This window comes from Piliocolobus tephrosceles, chromosome 1, assembly GCF_002776525.5.
Source record: "Piliocolobus tephrosceles isolate RC106 chromosome 1, ASM277652v3, whole genome shotgun sequence".
Classification (NCBI taxonomy): Eukaryota; Metazoa; Chordata; class Mammalia; order Primates; family Cercopithecidae; genus Piliocolobus; species Piliocolobus tephrosceles.
Genome location: NC_045434.1, coordinates 152271136 through 152287726, shown reverse-complemented (window position 1 = coordinate 152287726; position 16591 = coordinate 152271136). Strand labels below are relative to the sequence as shown.

Genomic DNA, 16591 nt, shown 5'->3' with positions numbered 1-16591 from the left:
CACTTAATTAGTTTGAATAAAATGTAGTACACAAAAAATTGTAAACAAAATATGTGTGAGTCATTAATTGAAATGTGATTGGTGGATTTTCTGGAAGAAATGGGGAGAAAATTAAAGTAGAGTAATGGCATGATTAATTGATTCAGGATGATTCCTACTGAAAAATTATGTTCAATAAGAATCTGTCATGACTTTTGATCATTTGTTACTCCACAGTATATCAAATATAATGGAGTCGGGTGCACAAGCTGTAAAAGTGACTGTTATAAAAATGCCAATTTCTTAAATTAAAAAGGTGGTTACTTAAATGATTTAATTCCAAATAGCCATACTTTATTAATTTGAGCTATTGCTGTATCTAGAGATGTTAAATATTTTTATAAACGATTTTGTTCTCATATATGCATTTATCATTCTGCATTCAAGTCAATGGTTTTTAAAATTTCCTCTCAAGGTCCAAATTACACAAATTTTTATTAAAACATGGAGATGCCTGGCAAAAGTTGCATTTAAATATTTAACAGAAAAATATATTGGAAGAATAATTATTTGTTTACAACCCAAAACATTATTTCAATCAAAATTCTTTTAATATAATAAAATGTGTTCTTCTACAGTATATTCATTTACATATACTTCTCTCATTGGTGTCTTTCAGTGATGTTTTCTCATATGAGATCTTTTTCAAACACTATGGAGATTAAACTGAATTATCTTAATATGATTTGAACCACTATACTGGAAAATAAAATTTCATAGAAGGGAAATTCATAAATTTTGTCATTTTCAGAGAGTGTAGGGGACATTAAAATTCATAGTAAAATATCAATGTGTCCATTTCTATTATGCCTTAAACAGTATGCATTAATCATGCTTGTTGTCGCAGAGAGTTATTGGAAATGAGTAGAAGCTTGGAAGTGATAGTGTAAGCAAGTTATTTTCATGACAATGGCTTATCACCTGATGATCATCATATGAAAGTTTTGCTTGCTCCTTTCAGGGGGTATGCATGTTTTTCGTCATCTGGTCCAATTCCACTCTGAGTTTAATTTTCTGTTTTTATTTTATCTAACATTTTTCCTAATCCTAGAACTGTGCCTCTTTACAAAAATATTACTTAAAACCTATTTCTATGGAATTACATTAAAACAAGTAAACTTTCTACCACCCCGTACTGTAAACCAATTGGTAATTATTTTAGTCACCTTCTGCATTAGGAGTTCCATCTTTTGGGCATTGAAATTGATTTTTTTCATCTTAGCATCTGAAGATCCAGAGTGTGCCCCTTGCCCAATCGCCTGAGACTATACAGTGACACCTACAACAGAGGATGTGGAGGGAGCAGCTTTTCGGGCACCAGAAATGGCAGCATCAGGAGCATCAGCACGAATAGACTTTGTAGAGGTAGTTCTCCCAAACTATATTATGAAACCAAACATTTTTGGTGTGCTACCTGCTGATGGGGGCTGCCTTCTTACTGCCTAGTATCTACAAAATGTTTGGTCTTTGTTAAAGTTTAACAATGACATTTCTGACTAATATAGAGAGACCTGATTTTTTTCCAAGTGTGTTCAGTTGCCATAATTTTCAATGAATATGAAATTTTATCAATCTCAAAAAAACATTAATACCCATATTTTAATCTAATTGATTTCACTATTTGTTATGTTAAGGTGCTGTTGTGTATAATTTGTATATTTTTTATATGGATCAAACTAAACCATCTTTTAAAAGTCATCCTAATGCAGTAAATAAGATAATTTCTCTAGTTTGTTAAATTCTTCAGAGACTAAATATAGTTGCCTCGTTTTTCTGTCATACTCCCTGATGATGTTCCATTGTGGACTTATTTTGCAAAGTTCCCGGATGGCATAAGTCAAAATATGAAGCGCGGGTGATTGATTGATTTTATGTATCCTTTCATCTTAAGTAATTTAATGTGAAACAGTTATTTTCTAGCTCTAAAATACATTTGTTAATTAACCATATTGGTTTTTCGTGCAGTTCAATGACTTATAGCATTTCAATTTGCATACAAAATGAGTCACTGTAATGGTACTTTTTCTAAATAAATAACAATCAACATAATGGGTTCATTTGTTTTAACATTTTATACATATAATTTAGAAGTATTTCATATGGAAATTTCGAAAAGCTTGAAATTCAACATACAAGGGTCACCATCTTGCTGATGCCTAATGCAGTACAGCAAATTCACTCTTCATCCTATATTAACTCCTTTTTGGAACAAGGCAAAATACAAATAATTTACAATGATTGTGTTGGAGCTATTGCTTGATTGAATACAATTCAAAGGTTCTTTTTATAAAACAGGTATGAGCAGGACACACGGAGCTTACAGGCTTTTTCTATTGTTTAGTTTCTATTTCATTTTACTGCCTAGGAAAGAAACACTTTTTTTTGCAAAACCTATGCTATGGAGCTGAAATGTACTTTCTTGAATATTTCTATTCTGTTTTATGAATTTCAATTATGTGAAATATATAAATATAAAATTGTCTTAGAATGCATAACTCTTTGTATAAAACATATATCTGAAAGTAGATTTTGATTTTTTGTTAAAATTGTGTAAATGCTGACTTTTCCATGAGTACTTATGAAGATCTATATGTAAAAATTTTAAGTCTACTGTGTTTGTACCATCTGTTTTAGCTGTGTATATGCTAATTGACTTCTGTCATTGTCACATATATTTCATATATCACTGAAATATTAAAAGGTATATTGCTAGTCTAAAAACAAAATTGTAAATTCCTGACACTGCTTTAGAATAAGTTGCACTATCTTAGTGTAATTTTATAATGTGTTCTTATGAATTCTCAGTGCCCTTCAAATGCCATCAATTTATTTAGCTTTCCGAAATTTATTTTAGAGATTACTTAAAAAGAGATTACTTAAAACATTCTGTGTGAAAGTAGCTTTAAAGATTAAAGAAACATTGCTGTTTTGACTTTATGATGGTCTAAGTAAGAAACTGGACCTTTCATTACTAAAGCTTAAAAATTTTATGCAGTGGCAATGAAAGTCCGCATCAGTGTGCAGACTGTTGAATAATTAACTTTACTGCAGTATACCATGTTGTCTTTCTGGTCTTGACAATATGTAACAATTGAAAACTTGTATGTGTAGCATAAAGGAAATTTTTCTTAATGAAAAGAAATTAACAGTAAATTGAATAACTGTTATCAAAGCTAAAGTTCTTTAAAACTTAATCAGCAGAAGTGATTATAAAAGTAAAAGGTTAAAATAAATACAATTGAATATAATACATGATTTATTTTGCCCACCGTCCATGTTATATGTCCTGGTTAGTGTTCCAGCAATCATAAGTGATTGTAAATTCATTCACAATATTTGTGTGACTCTAATCTTTTATTCCAAGAGGAATCATGCATATCAGCTTAACAAAATACTAACTGTGTTTATCTGTGAAGTTTCATATAATTTCAGCCTCAATATATACGTTTTTAAAAAACAGATAAAATGGTAATAAGATGAGATGTTTTTATATGCATTTATTCTTATTGAAATAATTGTATTGAACTCTTTTATAAATATATGCTATTGATTTTACATTCAGGAGTAGTAGGATATGCATATTATGCCAGAATTTGGCTAAACATAGTCAATAAAGAAAAACAACAACAAAAACGACCCCTTAAGAAAAAGGCAGTGCAGTATGTGGTTACCCATTCTCCAAGATACAAATACCATACAGCCCTTTCCCTCTTCGTAATATTAGACTACTCTCAGGCATGATGTGAACAACAACTGTGAAGGGGCTCTTATGCCATAGTTGGGCTTTATTTTCTGGGCAATAGAGAGGTTTTGATGAAATGGTTTTAAGCAGCAGAATGACAAGTTAGATTTGTGAGTGATGAGATAAAACTGGCTAAGTAAGAATTCACACTCTCCTTGCTAAGCAAGCAAAGAACAAAAGCCACTCTGGGCCAAGTGTAGTGGTGTACACTGTATTGCCTTTCATCATTTTATTGGCATCTCATGAAGAGAAGCCAGTTGTTATGCCTTTTAGAAGTGCCTCAGAAAACAGAATACATATTCCAATATGTTTCTCAGAAGTTACAGTTTTCTGGAACTTCAGGAATTTCAAAAATGTACTCTACCAGCCGTATTTTTTGTCTATATCAAACTTTGCCAGTTAAGGTTCCTCCTATTTTGTCTTATCTTTTTAATCAAATCAACTCTTCTTGAGCCAAAACTGGCAGATCTAAATTTTATCACCAAAAATTATGATTATTTTGTCAATTTTTAAAAGGAAGGCATGTTAGGCGTAGTCAGTTTTATTTTGTGTCACTTGTTTCTGCCACTAGCAATCAATGAAGTTGAATAAAGACTGATAGTCTGTATTTATTCATTGGCGTAAAAAACACTATTACCAGGGCAAAAATACAGCATCTGGAGGTCTAGTAGAGTAAAAATAATAATTTCAGAACAGATGGGTTTAGAATAGCATGAGAATGTGGAAACTACATCTTGCTAAAATCTCAATGAGGTAGAAATCTTGTATCAAACCAGTAATTCTTCCAACCCTCACACAGGTACAACTTGCTTTGATTTCAGCTGTATTTAACATATAGATAAACATCAGAAATCCAAACTCTTCATCACCTCTGGTGCTTGGGCAAATTTTAGAGAAATACAAACCTTTAATTAAATCCAATTCAATAATCATTTGTTGAGGACTGACTGTGTGTCAACCACAAGGATTAACACTAGAGACACCATGTACAAAGAGCCCCTGCTGTTCAGAAGCTTAAGGTCTGATAAGGAATAGAGACAAGTGAAGGATTATATGCAGTACAGCATAGTACCTAGGATTATGGAGATGGGATGAAGGCCCAGAAATAGTAAAGAGAAGTTCTATTTCTTAGTCCTATCTGTAAAGTCCAGGTGAAGCCTGAGGAGTCTTTCAAACCATAAATTGGAATTTAAAAATGGGCAAAAGGAGAATGAGTGTTGCTCATAGAGAAAACTCCATGTCACAAGGGGTTGAATATGTAAAAGAGAAAGCATGAGGAAGGAGTAACCATGAGGCAGACAGAGGAGAAACTGTGAAGGGGCTCTTATACCATAGTTGGTCTTTATTTTCTGGGCAATAGAGAGGTTTTGATGAAATGGTTTTAAGCAGCGGAATGACAAGTTAGATTTGTGAGTGATGAGATAAAACTGGCTAAGTAAGAATTCACACTCTCCTTGCTAAGCAAAGAACAAAAGCCACTCTGGGTCAAGTGTAGTGGTATACACCTATAATCCCAGTGCTTTGAGAAGTCAAGACAGGAGGATCACTTGAGGCCAAGAGTTTGAGGCTACAATGAGCTATGATCACACCACTACGCTCCAGCCTGGGCAACAGAACAAGACCCTGTCTCTAAAGCTACTTAGACAATTCTTTTTTTAAAACCAGCTTTATTGAGGTGTGTGAAATACATAATATAAAACTAACTCATTTTAAGTGTGCAATTCAATATTTTTAGTAAATTTATAGAGAAGTGCAATTATCACCACAATTTAATTTGGGCCATTTCTGTTACTCAATGCCCAAGTCCCTCCTGCTTATTCACAATTAATCCCCATTCTAATCTCCTTTCCTACCCTAGCCCCAGGTAACTACTAAACTGCTTTCTGTCTTTATAAATTTTCCTTTTCTGAACATTTCACGTAAGTAGAATTATTCAAGTAGACATCTTTTGTGTCTGGTTCCCTTCACTTAGCATAATGCTTTTGAGGTTTCTGCCAGATTATTATTAGACAAACAGAATAAACATATTTTACTCCTAAAGAGACTATGAACACTGGGAAAACAAGACGTGTGATAAAGATGTGGTGTGAGACTCTCAAAGGTGTAGAGGAGACAAGAGATTAAGGGACCAAGATAGTAAGGGCAGGAGGGCAGGAAAAAAGAATCAGTTGGAGTAGAACAATCAGAAGTGCTCAGTTATGTGAAAGTAGAAGAAAACATGTCAAGATATTTTAATATAATTTGCTGAAGACTAAAGATTTGAACTGTATTGCCTCCCTACCTTAAAGTTTTAAAATAGGTATTTTTAAAGATTGGACTTCCTGATTGTCGTTACTACTAGATTCTCCATACTAGAGGTATCACAAACTTCCTTAGTTTCTTGGAGAAGTAAAGTCACGTCTCCAAAGAATGCTTACCTTAGGGAAAAAAACAAGAATGCATTTAAATAGTGACAGACTGACATCTGCAGTTAAAACATAAAGGGGCAAAAGTACATCTAGAACAAGCTGTGTTATCTTTGAAAAACCACTGTGGAGCCAATGGGACATTTTGATAGTCACACTGAGATTGGAGTTACAGTGTTTTTAGAGAATGCACGATTGATTCAAGAATGCTTATTCAGATGAAGAAGCAGACTTAGGTGGCATGATGAGGCCACTCAAGTCATAAAAATTAAAAAATTCTTTCTGCAGGAGAAGACAAGACTACTGGCAGATTTTCTGAGTCTCTATTCAAGATCCACCCCACTATCTGAGAATGGCTGCCTTGCTGATTTGACTGTTACTATAGGCCTGAAGATAAAGCAAATTTTGGAGTTTTTTGTGTGATCCACCATTAACTAGAAAAATCACAGGTTTATATCACAGCTAATGAGATAAACAGACTTTGATTTTAGGGCAGTGAAGACACGCTGCATGATGAATAATGATACTATATATATAAATAAATGTATATATATAAAAGAACAAGCTGTGTGTGATATATATTTACTCTGCTATGTATAATATTTATACATAGATATATATTATAAAATGTATATATACATATATTTATATATTTGGTGTACATTTGATGGGTTTGGACCAATGTATAATGACATGTATTATCCAGGATGGATACATTTATCCAAACCCATCAAATGTACACCAAGAGTGAACCCTAATGTAAACTCTGGACTTTGGGTGACTATGATGTGTAGATGTAGTTTATCAGTTGCAACAATGTATCACTCAGGCTGGGGATGTGAATATTAGGGAAAGCTGTGCATGTGTTGAGGTGAGGAGCATATGAGAAATCTCTGTGTTTTCCTCTCAATTTTGCTGTAAACCTAAAACTGTTAAAAAAAAAAAAAAAGAAAAAGAAAAAGAAAAAAGAAAGAAAGAAAAAAAAAAAGACTGCGCACTGGCCAGAATATGCCTGCCACTTAGTTGTTACCAGGAAGGGACAAACTCAAAAACGAAGAACCCACTAAGTAGAAAATCTGACAAAAATCTCCCGGCCTAATGTTATGACTGACCTCAGGCCAAGAACTCTGATGAATGAAATTGGAGCCTCAGAAGACAGCACCAAAGATGGTTTCTGAGGGGCTACTGAAAGGACCATCTCTCCAGAAACCACATCTCCAAACCCCTAGGAGTGGGAAGTGGTCCTGCCAAGCACGGTTCCTAGAGGCGCTAAGAGGTCTGCTGTGGCCTCAGTAGGAATGAGAGATTTCTCAGCACTGATTAGAAATACTGCAGCACCGCAGGCGGGGTGGCACATGCCTGTAGTCCCAGCTACTCAGGAGACTGAGGTAGGAGGATTTCTTGAGCCCAGGAGTTCTAGGATGTAGTGTGTTATGCTGATCGGGTGGTAACAGTAAGTTGGGCATCAATATGGTGACCTTCCTGGAGCAGGAGCCCACTAGGTTTTCTAAGGAGGGGTGAACAAACTCAGGTCAAAAACGGAGCAGGTCAAAATTCCCATGCTGAACAGAAATTCTCAGGAACAATCCCAGGTTAAGGGCTGCAGATTCATTTCCTAAGCCACGGAGTCAGGGTCCCCTGCCTTGTTCAGGGTGAACAGGACAAACCCAGAACCCTGAAGGTTGGTCTTATTTGCTGCTATTAAAGTAACAAGGAGCCATTTTACCACCTGTAAAACTAAGACTCTACTCTTTAAAAGAGAGGAATTTAACTACTAATAGGAATGTGTTTTAATTACAAAAAGTTGATATTTCTCCAGGAAATGCTCCGAGACACTGGAGAAATGTTTGCAAACTCTGGGTAGGGCAGAAAAAAAGGCAAATTAAAATGGGATGGGACAAAATGGAGACTTTTGTATTTTCCCTTCCTCCTTGCCCACTTAGCTTTGTTCTCTGTCTCCACTTCCTGAAAGAAGAAAAGACAACAGTCACTGCAAGATGCTCTCAAATAAAAGCCAAAGGAGGAGAATTATTCTCGCTTGTGGACTCTGTGTGGGAGCTGGAGGTGAGGGGACATCAGGAGCTCACTCTGTAGGACTTTAGCACTGAGCAAGGGGATGATCAGGGCAAAAGATGGGGTAAACATGACGTCAGGAAAGAGAGTTCTTTGGGTAGGAGGGTAAGGTTTTCCTAGGAGTTTTCGTGTGCTATGCAGTAGGATAGAAAATATCAGTAAGAAGTGCTGTGAGTCAAGTTCTTAGATTCCCTTAAATGTTGACAATAACCTCAGGACAGAAATTGTCATTTGGGGTCTATGTTTCTCTAAGTAGCCTTTATGAAAGTATCATAGGAGTGAATATGAAGGACAGGGAGACCAGTTGCTGTAATCATGACAAAAGAAGGAGAATATAATAATAGGGAAGAAAAAGTAAACAGAATTGGGAGACATTTTTGGAAGTGAAATTCAAAGGACTCTCATCAGAGTGTAGCTTATTCTCGTCATATATAAGGAAAAAAGGAAAAAGTTTGACAAAAACTGCTTCTAGATTGTTCCTTAAATCAGTGCTTTACTCTGTGGCTTTATGATTTAATTTGAAAAGGATTTTCCAGAAAAAAAAAGACACAGCCATGTTCAAAGCAACTAACAACAAATTGCAAAGCCAGAATAATGCATCTTGCATTTATAACTGTTTTATATTGACTTATAAATCTGCTTGCCTTTGTTAGTTTGACTAAGATCCAGTCCAAATGTCAGTGCCTCTTTGAAGATTTCCCTGGATCCCCAAATATGTGCACATGGGACTTTGGATATAAAATTTCTAAAATGTTATCACATCATATTTTAATTAGTTGTTTGAAGGTCTGCTTTCTTGAGCTCTTTGAAAGCGGGTCTATGTCTTATTCATCATTATATCTCCACTGGATAGAAAAGTGCTTTGTCCAAAGTTAGATTTGTTAAATGAATAGAGGAGATGTGGCAATCAGAGGAAATGCAATCTTCTGCTGTGTGTCAGAAGTACTATTATATGCAATAACAACAAAATTAAAATGTCTAAAATCAGTCCCTGTATCTATCATCATAAAAATATGAAACTATTTCCAATATTATTCCTATTAAAATTTCCAATGAAACCAGTACTTGTATGTGCTATTAGTTCTAATCGTGCTACTAGAACATTGTTGAGTTTGAAATTATTAGCATCATTCAACTAATATGTGTATAGCTGTCACTTCCATTTGAATTATTATGACACCAAAAGCTCAGGCAAAAAAAGAAAAACAAATGAGACTAACTCAAACTGAAAGGTTTTACACAGCAAAGGAAATAGTCAACAAAATAAAAAAAGCAGGCTGGGCCTGGTGGCTCACACCTATAATCTCAGAACTTTAGGAGACCACGGCAGGAGGATCACTTGAGGCCAGAGTTCAAGACTAGTGTGGGCAACATAGTAAGACCCCCATCTCTACAAAAAAATAAAATTAAATTAACCAGGAGTGGTAGTGCATGCTTGTGGTCCCAACTACTTGGGAGGCTGAGGTGAGAGGATCACTGAAACCAAGGAGGTCAAGACTGCAGTGAGCCATGATCACACCACTGCACTCCAGCCTGGGTGACAGAGTGAGACCCTGTCTCCAGATTAAAAAAAAAAAAAAAAAAAAAAAATACAAGGCACCCTATAGATGGCGAGAAAATATTTGCAAACTATATATCTAATAAGAAGTTAATATCCAAAATATATTTTAAAAGCTCATACAACTGAATAGCAAAAAAAGCAAACAAACAATAACCCAGTTTACAAAATAGAATTGCTAAAGTATGTAAATAAACATTTTTCCGAAGAAGAATTATGAATGACAACAAGTATATGAAAAGGTGTTCAACATCATTGATCATCAGGAAAATGCAAATCGAAGCCATGAGTTATCACTGTATATCAGTTAGGATGGGTATTATCAAGAAGACTAGAGATAACAAGTATTGGAAAGGGAGTAGAGAAAAGGTAAATTGCTGAGAATGTAAATTGGTACAGCCATACGGAAAACAGTACAAAGTTTCCTTAAAAAGTTAAAACTACCATATGACCCAGCAATTCCTCTTCTCTATATATTATACCCAAAGGAAATAAAACATGTACCTCAAAGGGAGATTTGCAGTCCCATGTTCATTGCAGGATTATTCACAGTAGCCAAAATATGGTAATAATTTATATGCCCATTGACTGATGAATGGATAAAGAAATTGCATCATATATGTACATACCTACACACACACAAATATAAACACTATATAAATATCATTTAACCTTAAAAACAGAGATCCTGTCATTTGTAACAACATGGATGAAACTAGAGGATGCATTTATTTATTTATTTATTTATATTATACTTTACGTTCTAGGGTACATGTGCATAATGTGCAGGTTTGTTACATATGTACACTTGCGCCATGTTGGTGTGCTGCACCCATCAACTCGTGAGCACCCATCAACTCATCATTTACATCAGGTATAACTCCCAATGCAATCCCTCCCCCCTACCCCCCTCCCCGTGATAGGCCCTGGTGTGTGATGTTCCCCTTCCCGAGTCCAAGTGATCTCATTGTTCAGTTCCCACCTATGAGTGAGAACATGCGGTGTTTGGTTTTCTGTTCTTGCGATAGTTTGCTGAGAATGATGGTTTCCAGCTGCATCCATGTCCCTGCAAAGGACACGAACTCATCCTTTTTTATGGCTGCATAGTATTCCATGGTGTATATGTGCCACATTTTCTTTTTTTTTTTTTTGAGACGGAGTCTCACTCTGTCACCCAGGCTGGAGTGCAGTGGCCGGATCTCAGCTCACTGCAAGCTCCGCCTCCCGGATTCAGGCCATTCTCCTGCCTCAGCCTCCCGAGTAGCTGGGACTACAGGTGCCCGCCACCTCGCCCGGCTAGTTTTTTGTATTTTTTAGTAGAGACGGAGTTTCACCGTGTTAGCTAGGATGGTCTCGATCTCCTGACCTCATGATCCACCCATCTCGGCCTCCCAAAGTGCTGGGATTACAGGCTTGAGCCACTGCGCCAGGCCATGTGCCACATTTTCTTAATCCAGTCTGTCACTGATGGACATTTGGGTTGATTCCAAGTCTTTGCTATTGTGAATAGTGCTGCAGTGAACATACATGTGCATGTGTCTTTATAGCAGCATGATTTATAATCCTTTGGGTATATACCCAGTAATGGGATGGCTGGGTCATAGGGTACTTCTAGTTCTAGATCCTTGAGGAATTGCCATACTGTTTTCCATAATGGTTGAACTAGTTTACAGTCCCACCAACAGTGTAAAAGTGTTCCTATTTCTCCACATCCTCTCTAGCACCTATTGTTTCCTGACTTTTTAATGATTGCCATTCAAATTGGTGTGAGATGGTATCTCATTGTGGTTTTGATTTGCATTTCTCTGATGGCCAGTGATCACGAGCATTTTTTCATGTGTCTGTTGTCTGTATGCATGTCTTCTTTTGAGAAATGTCTGTTTATATCCTTTGCCCACTTTTTGATGGGGTTGTTTGTTTTTTTCTTGTAAATTTGTTTGAGTTCTTTGTAGGTTCTGGATATTAGCCGTTTGTCAGATGAGTAGATTGCAAAAATTTTCTCCCATTCTGTAGGTTGCCTGTTCACTCTGATGGTAGTTTCTTTTGCTGTGCAGAAGCTCTTTAGTTTAATTAGATCCCATTTGTCAATTTCAGTTTTTGTTGCCATTGCTTTTGGTGTTTTAGACATGAAGTCCTTGCCCATGCCTATGTCCTGAATGGTATTACCTAGGTTTTCTTCTAGGGTTTTTATGGTATTAGGTCTCTAATCCATCTTGAATTAATTTTCATATAAGGAGTAAGGAAAGGATCCAGTTTCAGCTTTCTACTTATGGCTAGCCAATTTTCCCAGCACCATTTATTAAATAGGGAATCCTTTCCCCATTTCTTGTTTTTGTCAGGTTTGTCAAAGATCAGATGGCTGTAGATGTGTGATATTATTTCTGAGGACTCTGTTCTGTTCCATTGGTCTATATCTCTATTTTGGTACCAGTACCATGCTGATTTGGTTACTGTAGCCTTGTAGTATAGTTTGAAGTCAGGTAGTGTGATGCCTCCAGCTTTGTTCTTTTGACTTAGGATTGTCTTGGCGATGCGGGCTCTTTTTTGGTTTCATATGAACTTTAAAGCAGTTTTTTTTCCAATTCTGTGAAGAAACTCATTGGTAGCTTGATGGGGATGGCATTGAATCTATAAATTACCTTGGGCATTATGACCATTTTCATGATATTGATTCTTCCTATCCATGAGCATGGTATGTTCTTCCATTTGTTTGTGTCTAGAGGACACTTTTCTGAGTGAAATAAGCCAAACACAGAAAGAAAAATACTACATGATCTCATTTACAGGTGGAATCTAAAAAAGCACAGACAGAAGCTGAGAGTAGAACAGCGGTTACCAGCTGTCTGGGAGTAGGGAAGATGGGGAGATGTAGCCCAAAGGATACAAACTTGCAGTTGTAAAATGGATACGTGTTAGAGACCTAATATAAAGCATAAGAATATATTGAGTACTTGAAATATGCCAAGAGAGTGGATCTTAAGTACAATCATACCTCAGAGACATTGCAGGCCCAGTTTCACACCACCACAATAAAGCAAATATTACAATAAAACTATTGTTTTCCACTGAATATAAGCATTACATTTACAATATACTGTAGTCTATGAAGTGAGCAATAGCATTATGTCTTTAAAAATAATATACATATCCTAATGAAAAAATACTTTGTTGCTAAAAATTCTGACAATCTTCTGATGCTTCAGCAAGTAGTAATCTTTATGTTGGTAGAGGGTCTTTCCTTGATGTTAATGTCTGCTGACTGATCAGGGTGGTGGTTGATTAAGATTATGGTGGCTCTGGCAACTTCTTAAAATAAGACAACAATGAAGTTTGTTGCTTCAATTGACTCTTCTTTTCACGAAAGATTTCTCTAGAACATCTTTCTCTTTAAATGCTGATTTCTCTGTAGCACATGATGCTATTTGATAGCATTTTACCTACAGTGGAACTTCTTTCAAAATCTGAGTCGATCCTCTCAAACATTTGTGGTTACTTTATTAATAAGTTAATGTAATATTCTGAATTCTTTCTTGTCATTTCAACAATGTTCATGGCATCTTTACCATCTCAAGAAACCACTTTCGCCAGGTGCAGTGACTCACTCCTGTAATCCCAGCACTTTGGGAGGCTAAAGCAGGTGAATTACTTCAGCCCAGAAGTTTGCTATCAACCTGGGCAACATGCCAAAGTTCTATCTCTACAAAAATATACAAAATTAGCTGGGTGTGGTGGCATGCACCTGTAGTCCCAGCTACTCAGGAGGCTGAGGTGGGAGGATCACTTGAGCCTGGGTGGTTGAGGCTTCAGTGAGCCAAGACTGTGCCACTCACTCCAGCCTGGATGACAGAATGAGACCCTGTCCAAAAGAAGAGTAAGGATATGGAGAAGAAGAAGGAGAGGAGAAGAAGGAGGAGGAGGAAGAAGAAGAAGAGGAGAAGGAGAAGAAGAAAAAGAAGGAGAAGGAGGAGGAAGGAAATCAGTTTCTTAGATTATCCATAAGAAGCAATTTCTTGTCTGTTAAAGTTGTATGAGATTGCAACAATTCAGTCACATCTTCAGGCTCCACTTCTAATTTTAGATCTCTTTCTACCACACTGAAATTACTTTCTACACTGAAGTGTTAAACCCCTCAAAGTAATCCATGAGGGCTGGAATCAATTTCTTCCAAACTTCTGTTAATGTTGATAGTATGATCTCCTCTCATAAATTATGATTGCTGTTAATGGCATCTAGAATGGTGAATCCTCTCCAGAATGTTTTCAGTTTACTTTGCCCAGGTCCATATGAGGAATCACTATCTGGCTATATACAAAATGTATTTCTTAAATAATAAGGCTTGGAAGTCAAAGTTACTCCTTGACCCATTAACAGCAGAATGGATGTTGTATTCACAGGCATAAAAACAACACTAATCTTATACATCTCCATGGGAGCTTTTGAGTGACTAGGTGCATTGTCAATGAACAGTAATATTTTGAAAGGAATCTTTGTTTCTGAGCAGTAGGTCTCAACAGTAGTCTTAAAATATTCAGTAAATCATGTCGTAAACAGAGGTGTTGTCATCCAGACTTTGTTGTTCCATTTCTAAAGCACAGGCAGAATAGATTTAGCATAATTCTTAAAGCTCCTAAGATTTTCAGAATGGTAAATGAGCATTGGCTTTAACTGTAATTTACCAACTGCATTAGCCCCTAATAAGAGAGTCAGACTGTCCTTTGAGGCTTTGATGCCAGGCATTGACTTTTCCTCTTTAGCTTTGAAAGTCCCAGATGGCATTTTCTTCCAATAGAAGGCTATTTCATCTACATTGAAAATCTGTTTTTGTTTGGGTTTTTTTTTGGTTTTGTGTGTGTGTGTGTGTGTGTGTTTCTGAGATGGAGTCTCACTCTGTCACCCAGGCTGGAGTGCAATGGCATGATCTCAGCTCCACCTCCCGGGTTCATGCCATTCTCCTGCCTCAGCTTTCCAAGTAACTAGGACTACAGGCGCCCACCACCATGCCTGGCTAATTTGTGTGTGTGTGTGTGTGTTTGTGTGTGTGTGTGTAGTAGAGACAGGGTTTCACCGTGTTAGCCAGGATGGTCTTGATCTCCTGACCTCGTGATCCTCCCTCTCCCCTCGGCCTCCCAAAGTGCTGGGATTACAGGCATAAGCCACTGGGCCTGGCCAAGAATCTGTTTTTTAATGTAGCTACCTTCATGAATTATCTTAGCTAGATCTTCTGGATAACTCACTGCAGCTTCTACATCAGCACTTGTCACTTCACCTTGTACTTTTATGTCATAGAGAGGACTTATTTCCTTAAACTTCATAAACCAACCTCTGCTAGCTTCAAACTTTTCTTCTGCAGCCTCCTTACTTTTCTCAGTCTTCATAGGATTCAAGAGAGTTAGCGTCTTGCTCTGGATTAGTCTCTGGCTTAAGAGAATGTTGTGACTGGTTTGATTTTCTGTCCAGACCACTACCACTTTCTCCATATCAGCAGTAAGGCTGTTTCACTTTCTCATCATTTATGTATTCACTGAAGTGGCATTTTTTATTTCCTTCAAGAAATGTTCCTTTGAATTTACAACTTGGCTAACTGTTTGGCATAAGAGGCATAGCTTTTGGTGACTCCAGCTTCTGACATGCCTTCCTCACTAAGCTTAACTATTTCTAGCTTTCGATTTAAAGTGGAAGACCCACAAATCTTTCTTTCACTTGAACACTTAGAGACCATTGTAGGCTTATTAACTGGCATAATTTAAATATTGTTGTGCCTCAGGGAATAGAGATCCCAAGGAGAGGGAGAGAGGGGAATGGTCTTTTGGAGGAACAGGCAGAATATACACAATATTTATCAAATTAACTTTTCCATCTTATATGGGCATGGTTCATGGCTCCCCAAAACAATTGCAATAGTTGTAACATCACATATCATTGATCATTGGCTGAGCATGGTGGCTCACACCTGTAATCCTAGCACTTTGGGAGGCCAAGAGTTCAAGACCAGCCTGGCCAACATGGTGAAACCCCACTTCTACTAAATACAAAACTTAGCCAGATGTGCTAGTGTACATCTGTAGTCCCAGCTACTCAGGAGACTGAGGCAGGAGAATCACTTGAATCCAGGAGGTGGAGGTTGCAGTGAGCCGAGATCGTGCCACTGTACTACAGCCTGGGCAACAGAGTAAGACTCTGTCTCAAAAAAGAAAAAAAAAAAAAACACTGATTATAAATAGACATAATAGTTACAACAATAAAGGAAAAGTCTGAAATATTACCAAAAGTGACACAAAGACATGAGTGAGCATATGCTGTTGGAAAAATGGTGCCAATAGACTTGCTCAACACAGGGTTGTCACAAACTTTTAATGTATAAAACATGCAGTATCTGTGAAGCACAATAAAGTGAAGTGAAGTGCAATAAAATGACAGGTGCCTGTATTCTAATCATAAAAAGAAAAAATAAATAAACATGTGAAGTGATAGGTATCATAATTCACTTGATTGTGGTAATAATTTCACAATGTATATGTATATTGAAACATCACTCTGTATACTGAATATATACTATTTTATATGTCAATTATAACTCAATAAAACTGCATAAATTTAAAACTCCAAAATATTGTAAAAGGGGAGGAGTTATATTTCAACTATTGGAAGGATGGCAGTGGCATATCAGGCAGAGAAAATAGTGGATGTAGGAAAGTCTAATATGTATTTATGGAATGAGGACTGGCCTGGGTTTCTGATCAGGGAAGTAAGTTTTTTTTTTTTTTTTTTTTTTTT

General features: G+C 36.6%; 1 protein-coding gene across 5 annotated transcripts in view; it reads left to right on the top strand.

Moving 5' to 3' along the window:
- The window catches only part of LRRC7 (leucine rich repeat containing 7), a 544610-nt gene that overhangs the window by 314439 nt on the left and 213580 nt on the right, over window positions 1–16591 (top strand). For 4 of the 5 annotated variants that reach the window (XM_026454139.2, XM_031935212.1, XM_031935211.1 and 1 more), the window contains one exon: window positions 1262–2779. The exons of the other annotated variant lie outside the window; for it this stretch is intronic. In XM_026454139.2, coding sequence (XP_026309924.1) covers window positions 1262–1268 — 7 coding nt within the window. In that variant the 3' untranslated portion in view covers window positions 1269–2779. Of the gene's footprint in view, window positions 1–1261; window positions 2780–16591 lie in introns of those variants that run through there. 5 annotated transcript variants of the gene reach the window in all.